A 20,789-nucleotide genomic window follows, 5' to 3' on the forward strand; every position below is an offset into this window, starting at 1 on the left:
AGTGTGTATGTAGTATCAGTGAGCTTGCTGTCCGTGTGGAGAATGGGGAAGGCGCGCAATCTATCTGAATTTGACTGAGAGCAGATTGTGAAGGCGCGGAGGCTCTGCACGAGCATTTCGGAAATTGCACGACTTTCGGGTGCTCGAGAAGAGCTGTGGTGAGTGTCTTCAGCTCGAGACGAAAGAAAGGTGAAACCACGTCCAGAAGTCGTGGGGCTGGACTGACACCTGGTTGGACGGACACCCCTCATTACACATACCGAACGTCATAGGCTGGGCAGACTGGTAAAACAGGACAGGCGGTGAACTGTAGCGGAACTAACATCAGACTTTAATACTGGGTGGAGCAGAAGTGTGTCCGAACACACACTGCACTGGGGCCGGCCGGAGTGGCCGTGCGGTTCTAGGCGCTACAGTCTGGAACCGAGCGACCGCTACGGTCGCAGGTTCGAATCCTGCCTCGGGCGTGGATGTGTGTGATGTCCTTTGGTTAGGTTTAATTAATTCTAAGTTCTAGGCGACTGATGACCTCAGAAGTTAAGTCGCATAGTGCTCAGAGCCATTTTTGATGGTCGTTTTTTAGTGCAGCTGCTGGAACGTCTCAGGAAGCGACATACGCACGTGTGTAGGGACCTTGCTCGGGGAGGAGGAGGGGGGGCGGATACCGATGCCAACAGTGACACTATGTCTCTGGCGTCTGTTCAGGGTACACTGGACTATTCTCAAGTTATGCACATTGTAATGTTGTAACATTAATTTTCTTAGCTGATGTGTAATGTTGTAACTTTAATTTTGTATGCTGATATCGGTGCTAATTGACAATGAAATTGGGTTAAAAGCCGTGATCTGTCTGGGGACGTTAACCGTGGATTACTGGGCAACTGTTTCATCAGATATTTGGTCTAGGTTTACCAAGCAGACTAACATTAATGATAATCTTTTAATAGTCATACAAAACCGGTAATATATATATATATATATAAAAAGAGAATTTAAATAAAAAGAAAGTTTATATTTGGAAATTTATTTTATGATTGTTCATTGAAATTTCAGCATATTATACGTGAGTTATAACTGAGCTGGTGCCTTATTTACGATTGAAAAATGTGAGATTGTAATCTTACGGAACACATAAAATATGGAGCCAAGATTGGGAGACTGCATACGACACTGCATTCATAAAATAACTCACGAAGAACATTGAAACATAAGCAAGAAGAAATTAACCACAACCAACAGATTCAGTTTTTTACCCAAAGAAATTACGTTCATACCACAATCCTGTCCGTCATGTAATTACCACACACTGGTATACTAAATTCATATTAACTCTTTGTGAAGTCTTCGCAAAAAGAATAGCTGAGGGCTACTTTGATGATTACACCACATGCTCCACGTGGTCAACTTGGTTTACAGAAAGCGTATAACTCCACAGTAATTTTGATAATTAACATAAATTCGATCGAAAAGCAATTGACAAAAGAAAAACCTTGAACTGGTTACTAACGTCTTACTATTGACCTGATGGGTCAAACAGTTATATAAGCACGTGGTACTGGTCTCGCAAAGTACACTCCACGTGGGTTGAACATAAAGAAAAGCATAAAGAAAAGTTGCTATATTGTAAAATATTGTCAAGACGAGACGTTATAATCACACAAGCATTCACATTTAAGATTGATGAACTTAGTTAGAGTTACTGATCAACACGTGGTTCCACTTTACTCACAAAGTAATGACAAAGCAACTACCCCAAAATAATCTGAACTTCACACGAGAATTACACTACGCTGCAATTTAAGATAACCTTAGATATTTTAGAGCTAAACCCGAGATAAAGATGATTAAATTTTCAGTTAGGCTGAACTTAACAAATCCATTGTCCTATGGACTTAGCAGACACGCGCTTAGCCGGAGATCTTACCACTTCAGACGCTCGCCACCGCCAGACTGCAACTGCCTACTGCCGAGCGTGTTTCCTGAGGGTGGCTCACAAAGACAAACGGAAGGGGCCAGAGGGGCAGCTTCCTATACCAACATGACAACGGACGGACAGAACCATACTAAGGATAGAAACCTCTTTGCTTTTAGGAAGCGTAGCTACCTGTTCCGACGTTGGTCCTACTGTTCTCTAGCCGACAGGCTTGTCTGCTACCCTCAAGCATGCAACTACAAACACATTTGATCATTCATCCTCTCACACAGAAGGGAAGGGGGATGACAGTATCTTATCATATACAGTATATAAAAGAAAGCGGATGTAGGTTCCGTATGAGACTGTGTGACATGAATTACATATAAACTGTGTTTTAAAGTGTAGTAGTGTGACAGATCGTTCTTGTTTACGTGTAAAAGTAACACGTTCCACTACTCAGTCTCCTCCCAGATCGTCAGAAACGCCACAGTAAATTTAGAAGAGGAATTTATTACATAAATGACACCAGATTTAAGAAATCAAACATGAAAGGAATCCAACAGAGACCTTTCATAACCCCAACGCTCCGGGAAAAGACTGTGCAGGGAATTTTCTGGCCATGCTAGAACATTCCCAAGCAGGCTTCTCACACCCTACTTAAACCAAAAGTGTAAAGAAAAGGCAAAAGGTCACCAGCTACTTGCTAAAACACAATAATTTCAACAAATCTTTAAAATCTACTAATTTCAAACAGAAAAAAGAACACAATCTGTGACACCTATTTAAAAGATAGTGTAGACCTAATTCGGTCAGCAAGTAAAAACAATGGTTCCTGTGTCATTAATATGAAAACAATTTCTGGTTGTTACCCTTATGGAGTTCACCAGTATTTGCTCATTGCAAGAGCCAACTGATCACAGTCAAATTTATGACTGTTTATTAACAAGCAAAATTTATGAAAATAGCAAAGGTGCCACAGCAATTAAAAAAGAACATGAAATAACATCAGTATTATAAAGCAGAACATTACAATGCACAATCCGCAAAAGCAAAAATTGATAAGAAAAAAACCATGTTTTACAAAGTCGTTATCGCAAAAAAAATTCTATATCTTATAAAACTAATAATTTGTAGAATTAACATAACTATGTGGCATTAATTTAATCACTCTACTATATTTCAGTTACTTAGCAAACAATGAGCACTGTGTCATTATACTGAAAATACAATTAATTATGTGATTGTTACCCTTAAGGGGTTCCTCACTATAAATATGCCTCATGCAAAGGCTAATCGATCACAGTCCAATGAGAATGAATAGCAATCTGACTGATAAACGAAGCAATGCCACATGAATGAATTTACGAAACAAAATAACACAAATCTAATACATCACACAAGAACAAACATTGATCAATAAAACAGTACAATAGTCAATATCTAATAAAAAACACCAATAAATAAAACACCTGCAAAATACAAGAGTCAAAGTCTAAAATAAACAATAAATAGAACACCTGCAAAATACGAGAGTCAAAGTCTAAAAAAAATTAATAAATAGAACACCTGCAAAATACAAGAGCCAGTCTAGTAAACACCAATAAATCGAATCCCTGCAAAACACACGAATCAAAGTTTCTGTGACAGAAACACACGTATATGCATTGAACTAAGAACCGTATAATCACTGTTCACTGATACACTCACTAGTTCCACTGTTCCGAGGCACAGTATAAGGGGAGGGGAAGGGGGTGCGTCGCCGCAGCTGTCAGTAGGGATTTTTGTCCATCTGTTGCGTGCAATCCCGCCGTCTCTGCCCTCTCATGAAGTTTCTCTTGGTGGTCTGTGTCACGTACATCTCGATTTGGTTCCATGTTTGTGTTGTCAAATTCGTGCGGTATCCTCGATTGACACGCCAGGTTGATATTCCTGAGCAAGGATGGCACTTAGTGGCTCTTCTTTTGTGCCACCCTTAGCGACCAGAGAACATCGAACCATGATTTACTGTCGCTTGACAGTAGGCATCCATCAGGAAATGTTGATAGGCGTCGTTGAAGTCTGCCAGTTTCTCTGGACAGTATGTGTCAAAAGGCTCTACGCCCTTTGTGTTGTTTCTCCGCGGCCGTCTCGTCACGGTCGCGTGCGTGCGGTGCGTTGCCAGCAGATGGATTTCCGCGCGGTGGACCGCTCGCCCATCTCAGGTCATCGCCTCGAGGAAGGGTCGCCCGGGGCGGCCGCCCATTAGCTCCAGGTACAAGGGAAAGTGTTTGCCGCGTACCTTCTTTTGTTGCCGGCCGCGCTCCCGAAGTGGCCTGGCTGACAGCGTGTCCTGCTGGGAAACCCGCCAGTTTACAACTAGTCCGGCTGCTCCCGCTGTCTCGTAAGAGTTTAGCCGGTTCGCTTTCACGTTCTCAACTGCATTCACAGAAATTTTTTTTTTTTATCGTAGTTATGTGATTACACAATGTCATACATAATACCACTTAGTATTGTCTTTCACAATTTTTTAAGAACAAACGTGAGACTTAATTTTTTTTTTTTTTTAAATTAGATGAATCGACAATATAAAATAAAATTTAAATGACTTGACAATGTAAAAGAATAAAAATGAAATGACTTTACAATGTAAAAAAAATAAGAATTAAATGAACTGACAATATAATATTTAAATCCACATCACTAATGTGGTTCACTTACGTTTTAATAAATCCAATGCTACTTATTAATTCACTAAAATGAATAGGATTATGCCTTGTGCAAGTATAGGTCAGGACAGCATAGGGTTTACATGTTATTTACACACACATACATGCACACCTGTTGTCTATTCTACAAACTAACTACCCATAAACATGCATTACTCAATATTCTACTTCTATCCACTACTAGTTAAGCCAATAAGCTACTTCAATGCTATTTCAACACCGTGTATATACCACTACAACATTGTTCTAATTCGTCCTCTTCTTGACGCTCGCGGCATACGTCTTGTCACATGATAAATATGGAGAAACTTTCCTTAAACATACACAGTAAAAAGAACAATGGTTATTTACACACCAAAACATTTATACCAGTTCGCACACCTGATAAGAGACTCGCAATTATACATTTATCATACTCATATATTCACACATAAAACAGTAAGAAAATTTCATCTAAAATTACGTTATCACAAGAATTAATCACACAGATGACTCTGAGAAAGATACAAATATTTTAATTAAACAGGTTATACTACATTTTCTTACCCATTTCGTCCCTTCTTTAAGTTACCTTTCGCTTCCAAATCAGTTATTTCGCCTGTGGTGGTTATTCTGGGTTCATTTCTCATGAATGGCAAAATTGTGGTCACCTCTATTCTGTAAAACAGTATCATCTTAACATATTGAACTTACAACAGACACAAAAGATCCGAATCCTCCTGCAATTTAAGTGACAAATGTTTTGCTTCATCCTTACTACCTTAAACCAAGCTTTCCTTCGTTCCCATAATCAAAATTATTTAATCATCCTCTACCTTCAAGTGGGAAATTTCCTCAGTACAAATCATATAGGCTGCAGTGCATCCCGCACCAGCAAAAACAGTAAGCTGTAATGCTCACAGCATCAGCAAAACACATAAACGTCGCTTTTCTGGGACAAGTATTAACGCAGAATAAGTTTTCCAGGCTTTGGCTCAACATCAATCATGACTACAGAAAGGATCCATATTTCTGTACCATTCTCCATTTGCTGAAAAACTGCTCGTATTGACTGCCATTATAATATTTCAGAGCCACGTAAATTACACAAACCACAATTCTTCTTTCACCTTGAAGGGAATCAATATACTTACGAAATCCACAGACAGCACTTTACGTACTCAGCTATAAAGAACAAAAAATACATATATCATCAATATTAACATATCATCGCATATTGGGAAGCCAATGGTTAAACAATCGTATTATCGCATCCTGTTTTCAAGATTCCAAACTTACTCATTCCTTTCTCAGAGTTCTCCTATCTTAAAATATTCATACAGCACGCATACTATAGTAAGAGATCCTCATTTATACTGACAGATATAGAATAGTAATAGATAGATAGTAGCACTGAAAGCAGAAAATCGGAAACAAGGCTACTAACAGCTGGGGACCTGGGTTTGCCAGACCCATAATACCCACAGATCGGATATTCCCCTGAGTTTTTGCATTAATTCAACACAGATCTTGGTTCTCTCAGGAGCGACTCTTTTCAATTTACACAAAAAAAACATAAACAGCATTTCACTCGTTCACAAAGAACCTTTTATCTTCACATTTGAACCAACCTAAATCCTAATTGCACAAGGAAAGAAAAAAAATTAAATACATCACTTCAATCAATCACATAGAAACATCTTTATCATTATTTTTACCAACATATTATTCAAAATGCATACGTCACAAATTTAAACTAATCAATTCTTTCTCCTCACCGTCCTCTCTACTTCTCACTGTCCTTTCTACTTATTTGCCATGTCGCTCATTTGTTCTGATTGGGCGCCTTCTGCGCTGATCATTTGTCATTGCCGGTTTTGTTCATTTCCATTTGCTGGATTATGTCTAGGATTGGCCGGCCGAATTTCGACATCATGAAGTGCTCCCCCTACAGTCCTATTCCCACCGTATTCATCGTAGTATCGATTCTGGTTGCCGTACCTGTAGCGTTCACGATTCTGTCCACGTCCTCGATCATTTCCGTTGTTCCACCTGTGTTCGCGACTGTTACCCCAGTTTCTATACGGCCGGTCCCGATTATTGTTTCGTTCCCGTCGCGACGACCAGTCACGCCGTTGATTAGTAATACGGCCACGACTGCGGTCGCGCTGCTGTGCCCCGTAATAACTTTGTGCCTGATTAGGCGGGCATTCTGCTGTATTATATTCCAACTCTTGGAGAAGTGTTTTAAACGTTTCCACGTCCTCTTTGCATCGTCCCGCAAGAATGACGTGCCGCAAGTGCATCGGCAATTTGGTGATGCATATCCTAATTAGTTCCGCAGGCCCGTATGGGTCGTATAAAAATTGATTTGCCTGCAGCATGTGGTCGAATAGGCGTGCAGGGCTGCCGAAACCAGACTGGTTCAAATTTGGCAGCATAATTATGCCATGTTTGACCCTGTCTTGTGCCGCTTCCGACCAGTAGGCGGAGAGAAAGGCTTGTCGAAACTCCCGAGTGGAGTTGCAGTGACGCGCTGCCGATCTCATGCGACTCGCCGGTTCGCCTTCCAAATAGCCACACATATATTCTATCTTATGTGAACTTGCCCAGTCGGGGGGAAGACAAAACTCAAATTGCTCGAGCCATGCACGTGGATGTATTCCTTTTTGCGAATTTCGGAATATCTCAAACTTTCTTACCGTAAGGAAATGTTTGAAATCAAATCCCCGCATTTCCTCCTGTCGAGGCCCTTGAATGTTTCTATTTTTCTCATGTCTGACCCTCAAATTACATTCTTCCCTGTCGTCAAAATCTCCCTCGTGGCCGGAGTCCCTCTCTGCACTGTTCGTACGGCTATTGTTAGTGCTATTGGCGAGTTCGGAATCACACGCCATGCAGTATTCCAGATGCGCCACGCGTTCTTGTAATTCGCCTGTTACAGCCTTGTGTTGCCTGTTCACTTCGAATTGTCCCTTCTGAAATCTCAGAAGCGAACGCACTTCTTCGGTCTCTGCGGCCGCTACCGGTGTAGTATTGTTCTCGCTTTCCGTCAGCTTCATCGTGCCTACAATGTCCGCTAATGCCGCAATCTTATCATCAATTTGTCTCTTGTCCTCCGCCCCAGTATGCTTCAATTGTTCTACTTGCTGTTCCAACGCGTGGATCGCTAAACTGTTGTCCGCTATTGTGTTGCTAACGGACGTGGGACAATGCGTTTCTGCCTCTTGGACCCTCGAGAGTACCTGCTGGTGCTCCCTTTGGCATTCTTCCCTCAGCTCTTGGAAATTCCTAAGCAGCCGTTCTTCGCTTTCTTTAGATTCGGAATCGCCCCTCCGCTTGCTCTGTTCTAAGGCTTGCAGACGATCATCGATTTGTTCAAATGTACGGCCTAATTCTTTCATAATATCACTTTTTATCTCACTTGCCAGATTGTTTATTCTTTGTGAGATATCATCGGACACTCTCTGCATCGACTTGTCGACTTTATTTGTCTGCTGTATTAGTTTTTCGTCTATTTGTTCGGCTAGCTCTCGGATCGATTTTTCGGATGATTCTTTTTGTTCTCGGAACGATTTTTTTGATTTCTGCGTCATTTGTTCGAACGATTTTTCTGATTTCTGCGTCATTTGTTCCCCTAGCTCGCGGATCGATTTCTCTGTGTTTTCTTTATTTTGTTGCAATAAGGCTTTCATGAGTTCTGCTAAATCAATTTGGTTAGTTGGAGGCAAATTAATTTCTGGCTCTGCTGTGAGCCCGTTCGTGCTGTTTTGCATTTCGTCTGAAGTATTCCCCATTGCATTTTCGGAACCGCCCGACGCGTTAATATTGGAAATCAAATTATCCCCTTGGTCCATGTTGCTTAAGTTGTTGGACCGCTTACTTTTAGCTTGGTTACGTGTTTGCATTAGTGCAAATTATACTCAGTACGCAACACACTAATCACAATAAATGTGTCCCCCAAAAATTACGACAGTCACACGAAAGATACCCAACCTAGTACACACTTTTTCACACGCAAAACAAATTTTTATCTTTGATCGAAACAGTGGAATTTACAAGCGAGAAAAAAAACCACACACACACATAAAACACACAAATATAGAAAACAAAGCAACAAGACAAACAACACAACGCCGCTCAACAACGCAGTGAATTTTTAGAAAGTCTCCTCAGAAACAACGCAGAAGTTGTTTGAGCGCTGTAGGGAAAAAAATTAAGATTATACAACGCTTGCAATCTAACGTCTCAGAGATTCCAGAGTCTAGAGGAATCACAGAACAGGGTCGCCATGTGTAATGTTGTAACTTTAATTTTCTTAGCTGATGTGTAATGTTGTAACTTTAATTTTGTATGCTGATATCGGTGCTAATTGACAATGAAATTGGGTTAAAAGCCGTGATCTGTCTGGGGACGTTAACCGTGGATTACTGGGCAACTGTTTCATCAGATATTTGGTCTAGGTTTACCAAGCAGACTAACATTAATGATAATCTTTTAATAGTCATACAAAACCGGTAATATATATATATATATAAAAAGAGAATTTAAATAAAAAGAAAGAAATCAGTTTATATTTGGAAATTTATTTTATGATTGTTCATTGAAATTTCAGCATATTATACGTGAGTTATAACTGAGCTGGTGCCTTATTTACGATTGAAAAATGTGAGATTGTAATCTTACGGAACACATAAAATATGGAGCCAAGATTGGGAGACTGCATACGACACTGCATTCATAAAATAACTCACGAAGAACATTGAAACATAAGCAAGAAGAAATTAACCACAACCAACAGATTCAGTTTTTTACCCAAAGAAATTACGTTCATACCACAATCCTGTCCGTCACGTAATTACCACACACTGGTATACTAAATTCATATTAACTCTTTGTGAAGTCTTCGCAAAAAGAATAGCTGAGGGCTACTTTGATGATTACACCACATGCTCCACGTGGTCAACTTGGTTTACAGAAAGCGCATAACTCCACAGTAATTTTGATAATTAACATAAATTCGATCGAAAAGCAATTGACAAAAGAAAAACCTTGAACTGGTTACTAACGTCTTACTATTGACCTGATGGGTCAAACAGTTATATAAGCACGTGGTACTGGTCTCGCAAAGTACACTCCACGTGGGTTGAACATAAAGAAAAGCATAAAGAAAAGTTGCTATATTGTAAAATATTGTCAAGACGAGACGTTATAATCACACAAGCATTCACATTTAAGATTGATGAACTTAGTTAGAGTTACTGATCAACACGTGGTTCCACTTTACTCACAAAGTAATGACAAAGCAACTACCCCAAAATAATCTGAACTTCACACGAGAATTACACTACGCTGCAATTTAAGATAACCTTAGATATTTTAGAGCTAAACCCGAGATAAAGATGATTAAATTTTCAGTTAGGCTGAACTTAACAAATCCATTGTCCTATGGACTTAGCAGACACGCGCTTAGCCGGAGATCTTACCACTTCAGACGCTCGCCACCGCCAGACTGCAACTGCCTACTGCCGAGCGTGTTTCCTGAGGGTGGCTCACAAAGACAAACGGAAGGGGCCAGAGGGGCAGCTTCCTATACCAACATGACAACGGACGGACAGAACCATACTAAGGATAGAAACCTCTTTGCTTTTAGGAAGCGTAGCTACCTGTTCCGACGTTGGTCCTACTGTTCTCTAGCCGACAGGCTTGTCTGCTACCCTCAAGCATGCAACTACAAACACATTTGATCATTCATCCTCTCACACAGAAGGGAAGGGGGATGACAGTATCTTATCATATACAGTATATAAAAGAAAGCGGATGTAGGTTCCGTATGAGACTGTGTGACATGAATTACATATAAACTGTGTTTTAAAGTGTAGTAGTGTGACAGATCGTTCTTGTTTACGTGTAAAAGTAACACGTTCCACTACTCAGTCTCCTCCCAGATAGTCAGAAACGCCACAGTAAATTTAGAAGAGGAATTTATTACATAAATGACACCAGATTTAAGAAATCAAACATGAAAGGAATCCAACAGAGACCTTTCAACATACTGTGTAATAACATCAATAAAGTGATTTTAAGTGGACTTGTGTACATGGTGTTGGTGTTCAACATACGAAATTTTAGTCGCCCTCCTTAAGGGAGTACACTCGTAATTTTGGGACGCTGTAGATGGTGTCAAACCAGTCTGCCGCCGATGTAGGTTAGCCAGGGTGTGGCGCCATTGCCAGTCAGCTGTACGAAGGTGACTCGACGTGGAGACGTGACAGAATGGCAGAAAGGAGCAATTGTGTTTGGACGTGCTCATTAACACACTGCAAATGGAGTTGCCCGATTTGTTGATGCACCAGCGCTAATTGTCCAACATGCGTACAAGAAATGGCGAACCACCAGCAGCCATGGAAAATAAGGGCAGTGGTCGTAAAACGATTTTAAGCGACAGAGGCCGAAGACGTGTATCTAGACTTACCAGTTACGTACAATCGATTTCAAACCCGACAGGGAACGTCGCTGTCGGTGGATTCAGGTCCAGCTCAACCAGATCCCGAGCGAATATTGGAAAGGGAACTGCATGCAACAGACATTTTGAATGAGGTGCTTAGCAAAAGGCACGTCCTCAGTGTGACAAGAAAGACCGTAGAGTGGCTTACTGGCGGTGTATAGTGCGGTCCGAAGCGGGTTTGCTTTTAAAATGATGAGAGACGTCGAGTTCACCCACACTAAATGAGGAATATAGCCCGCAGAGTATGGAAGGTGTAGTTTAGGACGATAGTAGTTTCACGCATTATGACTTCGACCTAGCCATTCATACTATCGTGCACAGTGATAAGAATATTTATTTCAACATTCTCGAAGGCGAAGTGTTGCGCTTTCGTCTATATCTTCATGATGAATATGCTGTAGACTCTCTCTTATTTCAAGACGTCCACAGCCATGTTCACACGGCTGCACATATACGTTGTTTGACGAACACTCAGGCATCCTATCATGCATCGGCTGGCGCACTAAATTACACGATCTCAGTCCCAGAAAAAATGTTTCGGAGTAGTTGAAACGACGGATGAAATGCCGCAGTCGATGACCCCGCGATTTCGTAGCACTGTGTAATCATTTAGTGGTTTCATCTGGAATGGCATACGTGAAGAAATTTGGGGACTCACTTCCCTTCCAAATTGAGGCCATTCTCAAGCCTAGAGGCAGTGTTACACGGTATTACCGTGCTGTCCCTGCGGGCGATTAATTTTTATTCGTTGAGCCTGAGTAACTGGAGGAGACGCCGCTCGAAATAACCTACATTGCGAAGTGGTTATGTGGTAATAAACAGTATTTTTTCCAGGGGAGCTCTATGCTTGATTTTTGTGAGGATTTGTGGCGCTGCTAAAATTCCATAGGACAGTAAAAAGAGAGACAGTCTGAGAACGAATTGAGATTGTAGTATTGTATGTCCAGTTCAGTGGTGTCGGATTTTCGAATTAAGCTATGTGGAATTGGATTGTTCCAGGAAGTGATCAACTGCATATGAGATGTAGCGTTTTAACCTTGTTTCACGCGTTCAAGCGAGGCTAGCGACGGTATAGCAATGCAGAGAGTTGTCTCGGGTTCAGTAATTAATAGCTGTTTCGCCGGCACCCACGCAAGACAACTACTTCGTATATCGGGATCGTGTACTAGTGCGTACTAATCGCATCATTGAGCTGTTCAGATACGGAGTAGCGGATTGTTTGGAGCGGTGTAGAAATTAGTAGAGAAATCGCCACTTGATGGTGGGTCATTTTAAAAGTGAAGCAAATATGTAAGCTCGGTTATCCCAGCGCGGTTAAACATTTTCACAATCAGAACACATTGTCTACATTTTTAACGCAGTTTCTTACTGCCCCTCCCCCCCCCCCCCTCCTTTTTTCCAACTGCTACGGACTGCAATGTACAAGTAACACATTGGAAAACATCAGCAGTTTGTATATGAAAATTCTCGTAGGATTTAATTCTTTTCGAAGCTAAAGATTTTGCTGTTAACCGTTCATAGTCTCTAAAATGACGACTATAATTATTAGAGACAGTACCTCACTGGTTCTCTCTCCTGCTTCTTATTGTATTTCCTTTACTTCTTTACTTGCGTTTTTCTGTATGACTAGTCTAAAGAAAAATCATTTTCTTATCACAAATAGGGGAGAGTGTGTACTTGGGCCATAATGTAACTACGAACACATGTGTTTCAGTTTTCTGACCAAGAATCACATGAAGGAAGGGCCGCTAGAGACCGTCATAAGCAGTTTCTAGCATTTTCTACCGTTTTTGCTGCTGTGAGACATGAGGTTGAGTTTCTTGCAGCATTTGCATTAAGATTTCTACATATTTAAATGCTATCTTTAGGGCGTCAATTGTCCAGTTATAGTGTTTTATGGTGAAGAAAGTTCTGTAATTTTTGATAGTATTTACATCATGTGTGGGCGATTAAAACATAATAGTCAGATTAAACTTATCTATTACGGATGTTTTAGAACCTGTAACTCTATATTCAGTGTAAATAGATAAAACTACAAGAAGTCACTTTCTTGAAATAGTTGTTGATTCATTCCATGAACCAGATTTCGAACTTTTCCAGTCTCATATTCAGATAGCGTACAGAAAGTTACACAGCTGTTTCAACAATAATGCTTGGTGCTGACTCTATGACAAGAAGATAGAACATGGTTTATTACATCGTCATAAGTATTGTTTATCTTCCGATTTGGATCCAAAATTTAGTTTTGAACTTACTGCGACATTATGGGCAGCTTTTATTTCGTATCCACATGTCTGCTTCCATCGCCATGGCTATTTTATACATATGTCCTGTGATATCGAAACGTTGCTAGCATCCAGCATGTGCCATACAACTGTTACTTGTTACAAAGATCTTGAAACAAAGAAATGTTACACGTCTACTTTGCTCAGTGATATTATTTGGTTTTTGTTTGCATGTGTTAAAGTCGATGTATGCTCATAAATTGACTGTATTATATGTTAATACACGAACAGAAATAAGACATCATATCATTTGAAGTTTGATCTCGTATTAATTAATTTTATTATTTAATTTATTTTGGGCTTTCATATCAACGCCAGTTTCCGTTAAAGTGTTTGGCGATCCATCGACTTTAAATAACAAAAAAGAATTATCGAAAGGAACGTTAACAGCCTTCCTCGACATATAGAACAGTGTATTCCACGGGCCGCAGCATCCAGTTGGATGCTTATACGTATGCTGTGTGTTTCAGGACAAGCCGTGGGTGTTCGCACATCTGATGCAGCTGCAGCGCCGCCTGGGAAAGGAGAACTTCCCGCTGATCGAGCAGACCTTCTACCCCAACTACAAGGAGATGGTGAGTACCCCACTGCTAGCAACTTGCTTGCGCCGTACATGACGTCCCGAACTGACTCCATCAGTGATGACGAGAGTGAACAAGAGAAAAGAATAGTACTTGGACGCGTGCCTCAGCTGAGGACAGGAAGACCAGATTGAGCACTTGACGCAGTGGATGCTCACATCAAGCTTCAGGTCAACGACGATGAATATGGTCCCGACCACATTCGCGATCCTTTCTCAAACACATCTCTCCCCCAGCCAACACCTGTATTACCAAATTTCACAACCGCTGCCTTTCCTTACCCTATTTCCTCTCGGTGTGTAAGACAGTTAAAGTCCACCCTTCCAAACCCCATTAACTTCTGCTCAGTCCTGATAGCAACAGACCCTTCTCTCTCCTTGATTTCCAAACTAAATTTCTTGAGCGTACTGTACTGGAGTCTCTCGAGAAATTCCTGACAAATCACTGTATCCCCATTCCAGAACAGTCTGGATTCCACACCGAGCGTTCCACAGACCATCGGCCCCTCCGCTCGATAGAGTACATTTGTACAGCAAAAATTCAAGGAGTTTGCTCTAATGGTGTATTTAGAAAGGCTGTTAGTCGCGTCTAGGATGATAGGTTGTCCAGAACACGTGTTCAAGATGGTTCATTTGTTCCTGAAAGCGAGGTAAATCTTTGTCAGGAACGACAATCATTGCAGCAGCATAAATCGGTTACACGAGGGATGCCCAGAAAGTAATGCACTGCATTTTTTTTTCTCAGCCGAAAAAAATGCTACGAATACGAAACGTTACGTATGTATTATTTGAGGTCGCCTAAGTGAGCGCGCCAAATCTCCCTCACTTCAGACAGATAGCATAGCTGCAGAACAGCTTCAAAATGGCGTCTGTATGTGTTGTGCGTTACAAGCAACGTGCCGTCCTTGAATTTCTCTCTGCAGAGAAAGAGAGTGTCGGGAATATTCACAAACGTTTGTGCAAAGTCTATGGTGCATCTGCTGTCGACGGAAGTACAGTTAGACGCTGGGCACGTAGGGTGAGGTCATCAGAAGGCGGTTCGGCGGAGCTCCACCATTTGCAGCGGTCGGGGAGACCATCCACGGCTGTCACACCTGACATGTTGCAGCGAGCTGATGTCTTTCGCGAGGACAGACGCATTACGACTCGGCAGTTGGCGCTGCATCTGTCAATCAGCAAATGAAGTGTCGATGCAATTATCTGCACTCTTGGATATTCAAAAGTGTGAGCAAAGTGGGTCCCGTGGTGTCTAACGGTGGATCACAAATCGCGCAGAAAAAATATTTGTCTTGATTTGTTGCAACGTTTTGAAGCTGAGGGGGAAGCCTTCTTGTCCCAGATTTTGACAGGTAATGAAACATGTGTTCATCATTTTGAGCCCGAAACAAAACGACAGTCGACGGAATGGCGCCATTCCCGCTCCCCACAGAAGCAACTGCTTCCGCCGGCAAGGTCATGATCACCGTGTTCTGGAACTGTGAAGGTGTGATCCTCACTGATGTGTTGCCACTAGGCGGTACCATTAATTCAGAAGCATATGTCAACACATTAACAAAACTCAGGACGCGCTTTCGGTGGCTTTGGCGCCACAGCAACCAATGAGATGTTTTGCTGCAAAGTCCGGGGACTGCTGAGCACATCGCAAAACATGGTTGGACAGTGTTACCCCATCCACCATACAGTCCTGACCTAGCCACCTCGACCTTCCACCTGTTTGGACCTTTAAAGGATGCCCTTCGTGGAAGACATTTTAAGGACGATGAGGAGGCGATTCACACAGTGAAGCACTGGCTCCGTCACCAAGACAAGGATTGATACCGACAGGCCATACACGCCCTTGTTTCGTGCTGGAGGAAGGCCGTAGAACAGGACGGAGCTTACGTCGAAAAATAGCGTTTGTAGATAAAACACCATTCTTTCGTGTGTGTAATTCTCATTATGATCAATAAAGAATTGTTGAAAAAAATGCGGTGCATTATTTTCTGGGCACTCCTCGTAGTTGGAGTGTCACAGGGTTCCGCTGAAGGAACGTGGCAACCAAATTATGTCCTTCTGCTAGGCAACCTTTCTTGGAAACAGAATAATATGTGTCGTTTTTCCAAACGTTACTTACGTTTCATTGCCCCGTTGATGTAAGATTAACTGCTACTAGAAAGAGAACAAGTACGTATTGGTACAATTATCATCAGTCTCTTTCCCCATTCAGCGTTTTAATTTATTTTCTATTTAATTTTACGCTTCTTCACATACCTTCATCGGGTATTCTAGATTATTTTAAACGCTGTTTCGATAGAAAATGCGCTTTACATACAAGGGTTACGGGCCTAGATGCCCAAGAGCTTGGCGGCGTTCTGTTTGACACGAGCTGTTATTCATCACAACTAAAAAACTGCTGTCAATAGAAATAAAAGTAAAATCCTGAAGTGTGCATTCGAGGTAGCGGACTTCATGTCCGTAATTCATAGGGCTTTCATTGCATTATTGCCTCCCTTCGTGTTTGACTATTGTTTAGCTAAATAAAAATTGTTATTTATACAGTGATTCATATCCAGTGCCAAATTGTCAAATCCGATGTGACTCCAGCGTCGGACGAAAGAAAAAGCACACAACCTGCAAGAGAATAATACCACTTTCCTGTTCAGATTACATGTCCTGCTGTATGAAACACAACAGTAATCTTATGGATCTTCTGTAGTGCTGAATAAAACCATAATATAATACCACATAGGCAAATATCGTCCAGAATTCGCTCTTCCTTCAAACACAACACTATGGTTTCTTTTTGGAATATCATTGCTCCCTCTCTCATCCTCTTAAGGCGAAATTACTAACGACTTATTCTCGTCTTTTTGACTCGATAGTGATCGTTAGAACAAATACCATTGACTTGTTCCTCTATGTTTAGCTCCCCTGCTGACTGAGTTGACTCAGTGGCTGAGACACTAGTCTAGACGTCAGAGGGCTCGGGTTACAATACCCACCGGGTCATCCTGACTCACGTTTTCCTTGGCTTCTCCTAATCGCTTAGGACAAAAGCCAGCATGTTTCGTATGAACAGGCTACTGGTGATGTTTCTGCCTATTGTGAGACAGTGCTCCAATACTCTGGACGTAGATGGAACATTGAAAAGTAATCCTCATTCCTTCTTCCACGCATTATTCACAACTAAGAAAAACCTGTTTCTTGATAACTGTCAACCTAACTGAAATCAGTGAAAGGGTAGCTCCGTCCTTAGAGTGAATTTACAACATCTGCTAACATACACTATTGCCGATTAAAATTGCTACACTACGAAGTAGACGTGCTACAGACGCGAAATTTAACCGACAGGAAAAAGATGCTGTGATATGCGTTGCCTGGTGAAACGTTGTTGTGATGCCTCGTGTAAGGAGGAGAAGTGCGTACCATCACGTTTCCGACTTAGATAAAGGTCGGATTGTAGCCTACCGCGACTGCGGTTTATCGTATCGCGACATTGCTGCTCGTGTTGGTTGAGATCCAATGACTGGTAGCAGAATATTGAATCGGTGGGTTCAGGAGGCTAATACGAAACGCCGTGCTGGATTCCAACGGCCTCGTATCACTAGCAGTCGAGATGACAGGCATCTTACCCGCATGGCTGTAACGGATCGTGCAGCCACGTCTCGATCCCTGAGTCAACAGATGGGGACGCTGCAAGACAACAATCATCTGCACGAACAATTCGACGACGTTTGCAGCAGCATGGACTATCAGCTCGGAGACCATGGCTCCGGTTACCCTTGACGCTGCATCACAGACAGGAGGGCCTGCGATAGTGTACTCAACGGCGAACCTGGGTGCACGAAAGGAGAAACGTCACTTTTTCGAATGAATCCAGGTTCTGTTTACAGCATCATGATGGTCGCGTCCGTGTTTGGCGACATCGCGGTGAACGCACATTGGAAACGTGTATTCGTTATCGCCATACTGGCGTATTACCTGGCGTGAATGGTATGGGGTGCTATTGGTTACACGTCTCGGTCACCTCTTGTTCACACTGACGGCACTTTGAACAGTGGACGTTATATTTCAGATGTCTTACGACCCGTGGCTCTACTCCTCATTCGATCCCTGCGAAACCCTAAATTTCAGCAGGATAATGCACGACCGCATGTTGCAGGTCCTGTACGGGCCTTTCTGGATACAGAAAATGTTCGACTGCTGCCCTGGCCAGCACATTCTCCAGATCTCTCTCCAAATGAAAACGTCTGGTCAATGGTGGCGGAGCATCTGGCTCGTCACAATACGCCAGTCACTACTCTTGATGAACTGTGGTATCGTGTTGAAGCTGCATGGGCAGCTGTACCTGTACACGCCAACCAAGCTCTGTTTGACTCAATGCCCAGGCGTATCAAGGCCGTGATTACGGCCGGAGGTCGTTGTTCTGGGTACTGATTTCCCATTATCAATGCACCCAAATTGCGTGAAAATGTAATCACATGTCAGTTCTAGTATAATATATTGGTCCAATGAAACGCGTTTATCATCTGCATTTCTTCTTAGTGTAGCAGTTTTAATGGCCAGTAGTGTAGATACAAGGAAAGGGTGTACGCAGTGACGTAAAACAAATCGACAATGAAAATGTTTGTTCTCTGCTTTGGAGATCGACTGAATACTCCTCGGTCCGAAGTGTTACACAATATTGCATTCTTTATGTTACATCTTTTATAATATGAAATTAACGGGTTAAAGGAATACACATTTTTGTACAGACTGTAGTTCTGTCCAACACTGCTCAATGAAAAGCAACCTGCATTTACGAAAGTTTACTTGTCAACTGGTCATGAATGCAATGGAGTAACGTTTTCTTCGTACAATGGCCTCTTTTATCATGTAGCTATGAAAATTTCAAACTTGATACGCTAACTACAACCACAGTTAGGAACGAAATTACTTAAGTCAACTATAAAGGCCTGAGTGTCGACGGAGATAAGGAAATTATTTTACAGCTCTTTAATAACTCTTCAAACGGTATTTACTGAGAGAAATGCGACCACGTTTTACTTCCTTGAGTAATCGGTTTCGAATAAGGACGATCTCCACGGGACTAATAAAGAAGGCATGAAAAGTCACCTCGAGCAAGAAATTTTTGGTACTTTTGGAAATTTCATTAAATACAGGACATGCCATCATACAGCGTGTCTTTAAAGACTACCCTATATTGGCTCCTGGCCAGTTGTATCGATTGTTTGACTATCGACAATTTTTTAATATCTCCATTCGCAATGCATTGGGAAACGGAATCGTAGGAGCAATCTAAAATATTCAGATCTTTTGTCTTTCAAAAAAGTGAAACGGTGATGCTACTGGATGATACGACTAAGAGAGGTTTATTTTCATTAATTATCGAGACGTATGAGAGTTGTTTCCTATGTTAAATAATAGACATTCTTACGACCATTACCTATTTAGAATAACAGTGCCATGCAAACATAGTGCAAGAACTATAAGACCCTTATCACACTGTTAAAGATCTTTGTTAAAGCTACGATCACGCTGCAACTTCTATAAAAGATGTCATCAGCGAAACCCAGTACATCGTCAACAATTTTATCAATAATCTTTTCTAAAATATTTTTGACAGCCTCAGTTTACAGCAATGGCTTACAACCTTTCTGAAACCATGCAGTTGCACCCTCAGTGTGACTGGATATTTTCTGTTAACCACACTCTCAAACATCCTCTTCCCCATCACAAACTTTAACGTCTTTAGAATGAAAATAAAACTCTTTGACCAATTTTATTTTTAAAATTATGACAGATGAATGATATTTACTTTTTGTGGGCATTTTATCAATCTACGAAGTAATGAGTCAATGAGACAATTGGTCCTGCTTACGTCTAACAAGATTTTTTCCTATTTGAGTTGTTCTAAGTCAATGTCCGTCATAAATCTCGGTCCAAATCCATCCACTTCCTGGTTTTTATTTTCGCTCCTATAATAGTAAACAACCAGCTTTTACATGTATTAAATAATCTTGAATTTCACGTTTCTTGAAAATTTGCTGTGTTCTAGCAGGTGTGTGTGTGTGTGTGCGTGCTGGAATGAATGTTGAAGCAGTTCATGGCGTATCGCGAGTGCTACCTAAAACTCCTTCTCTGCTCCTTCTCTGGTAAGAAAACTGATTATCCACAGTGAGCGTGGAAACTTGTTACAAAACAATTTTTCCCTACACTACTCTTCTCCCTAGCGGTAACTGCTTCGCTTGCACTGTGCACCAAAATTTAAAATTAACTAATTTAAAGTGTTCTTTGTGTCTGGCCAATATAATAATAATAATAATAATAATAATAATAATAATATGGCTTTTGGAACAGACAAATGTAAGAAAAATAGCATAGTCAAGGGAAAACACACTAAACAAGAAGATTACATATTGGATAACCACAGCGACTGCATAGAAGCGATGGAAAAAACAGATGCCTATAAATATCTAGCAAAAGCTATAAATACTTATGCTATACCAATACTGACCTACTCATTTGGAGTAGTGAAATGGTGTAACACAGACCTAGAGCACTCAATACACTTACACGATCACAATGCCACAAATATAGAATACATCACATATATTCAGCAACTGAAAGATTCACATTAAGCAGAAAGGAAGGAGGAAGGGGATTTATCGACATAAAAAACCTACATTATGGACAGGTAGACAATTTAAGAAAATTCTTTATAGAACGAGCAGAAACTAGCAAAATACACAAAGCAATCAGTCATATAAATACATCGGCTACACCACTGCAATTTCATAACCACATCTACAACCCTTTAGATCACATGATATCAACA

General features: G+C 41.3%; 1 protein-coding gene across 1 annotated transcript in view; it reads left to right on the top strand.

Annotated features, from left to right (window-relative positions):
- Positions 1 to 20,789, top strand: part of LOC126412127 (synapsin) — an 861,195-nt gene that overhangs the window by 305,033 nt on the left and 535,373 nt on the right. The window contains exon 4 of the mRNA XM_050081568.1: positions 13,863 to 13,967. Coding sequence (XP_049937525.1) covers positions 13,863 to 13,967 — 105 coding nt within the window. The remainder of the gene's footprint in view (positions 1 to 13,862; positions 13,968 to 20,789) is intronic.

This window comes from Schistocerca serialis, chromosome 7 (assembly GCF_023864345.2).
Source record: "Schistocerca serialis cubense isolate TAMUIC-IGC-003099 chromosome 7, iqSchSeri2.2, whole genome shotgun sequence".
In the NCBI taxonomy this organism is placed as follows: Eukaryota; Metazoa; Arthropoda; class Insecta; order Orthoptera; family Acrididae; genus Schistocerca; species Schistocerca serialis.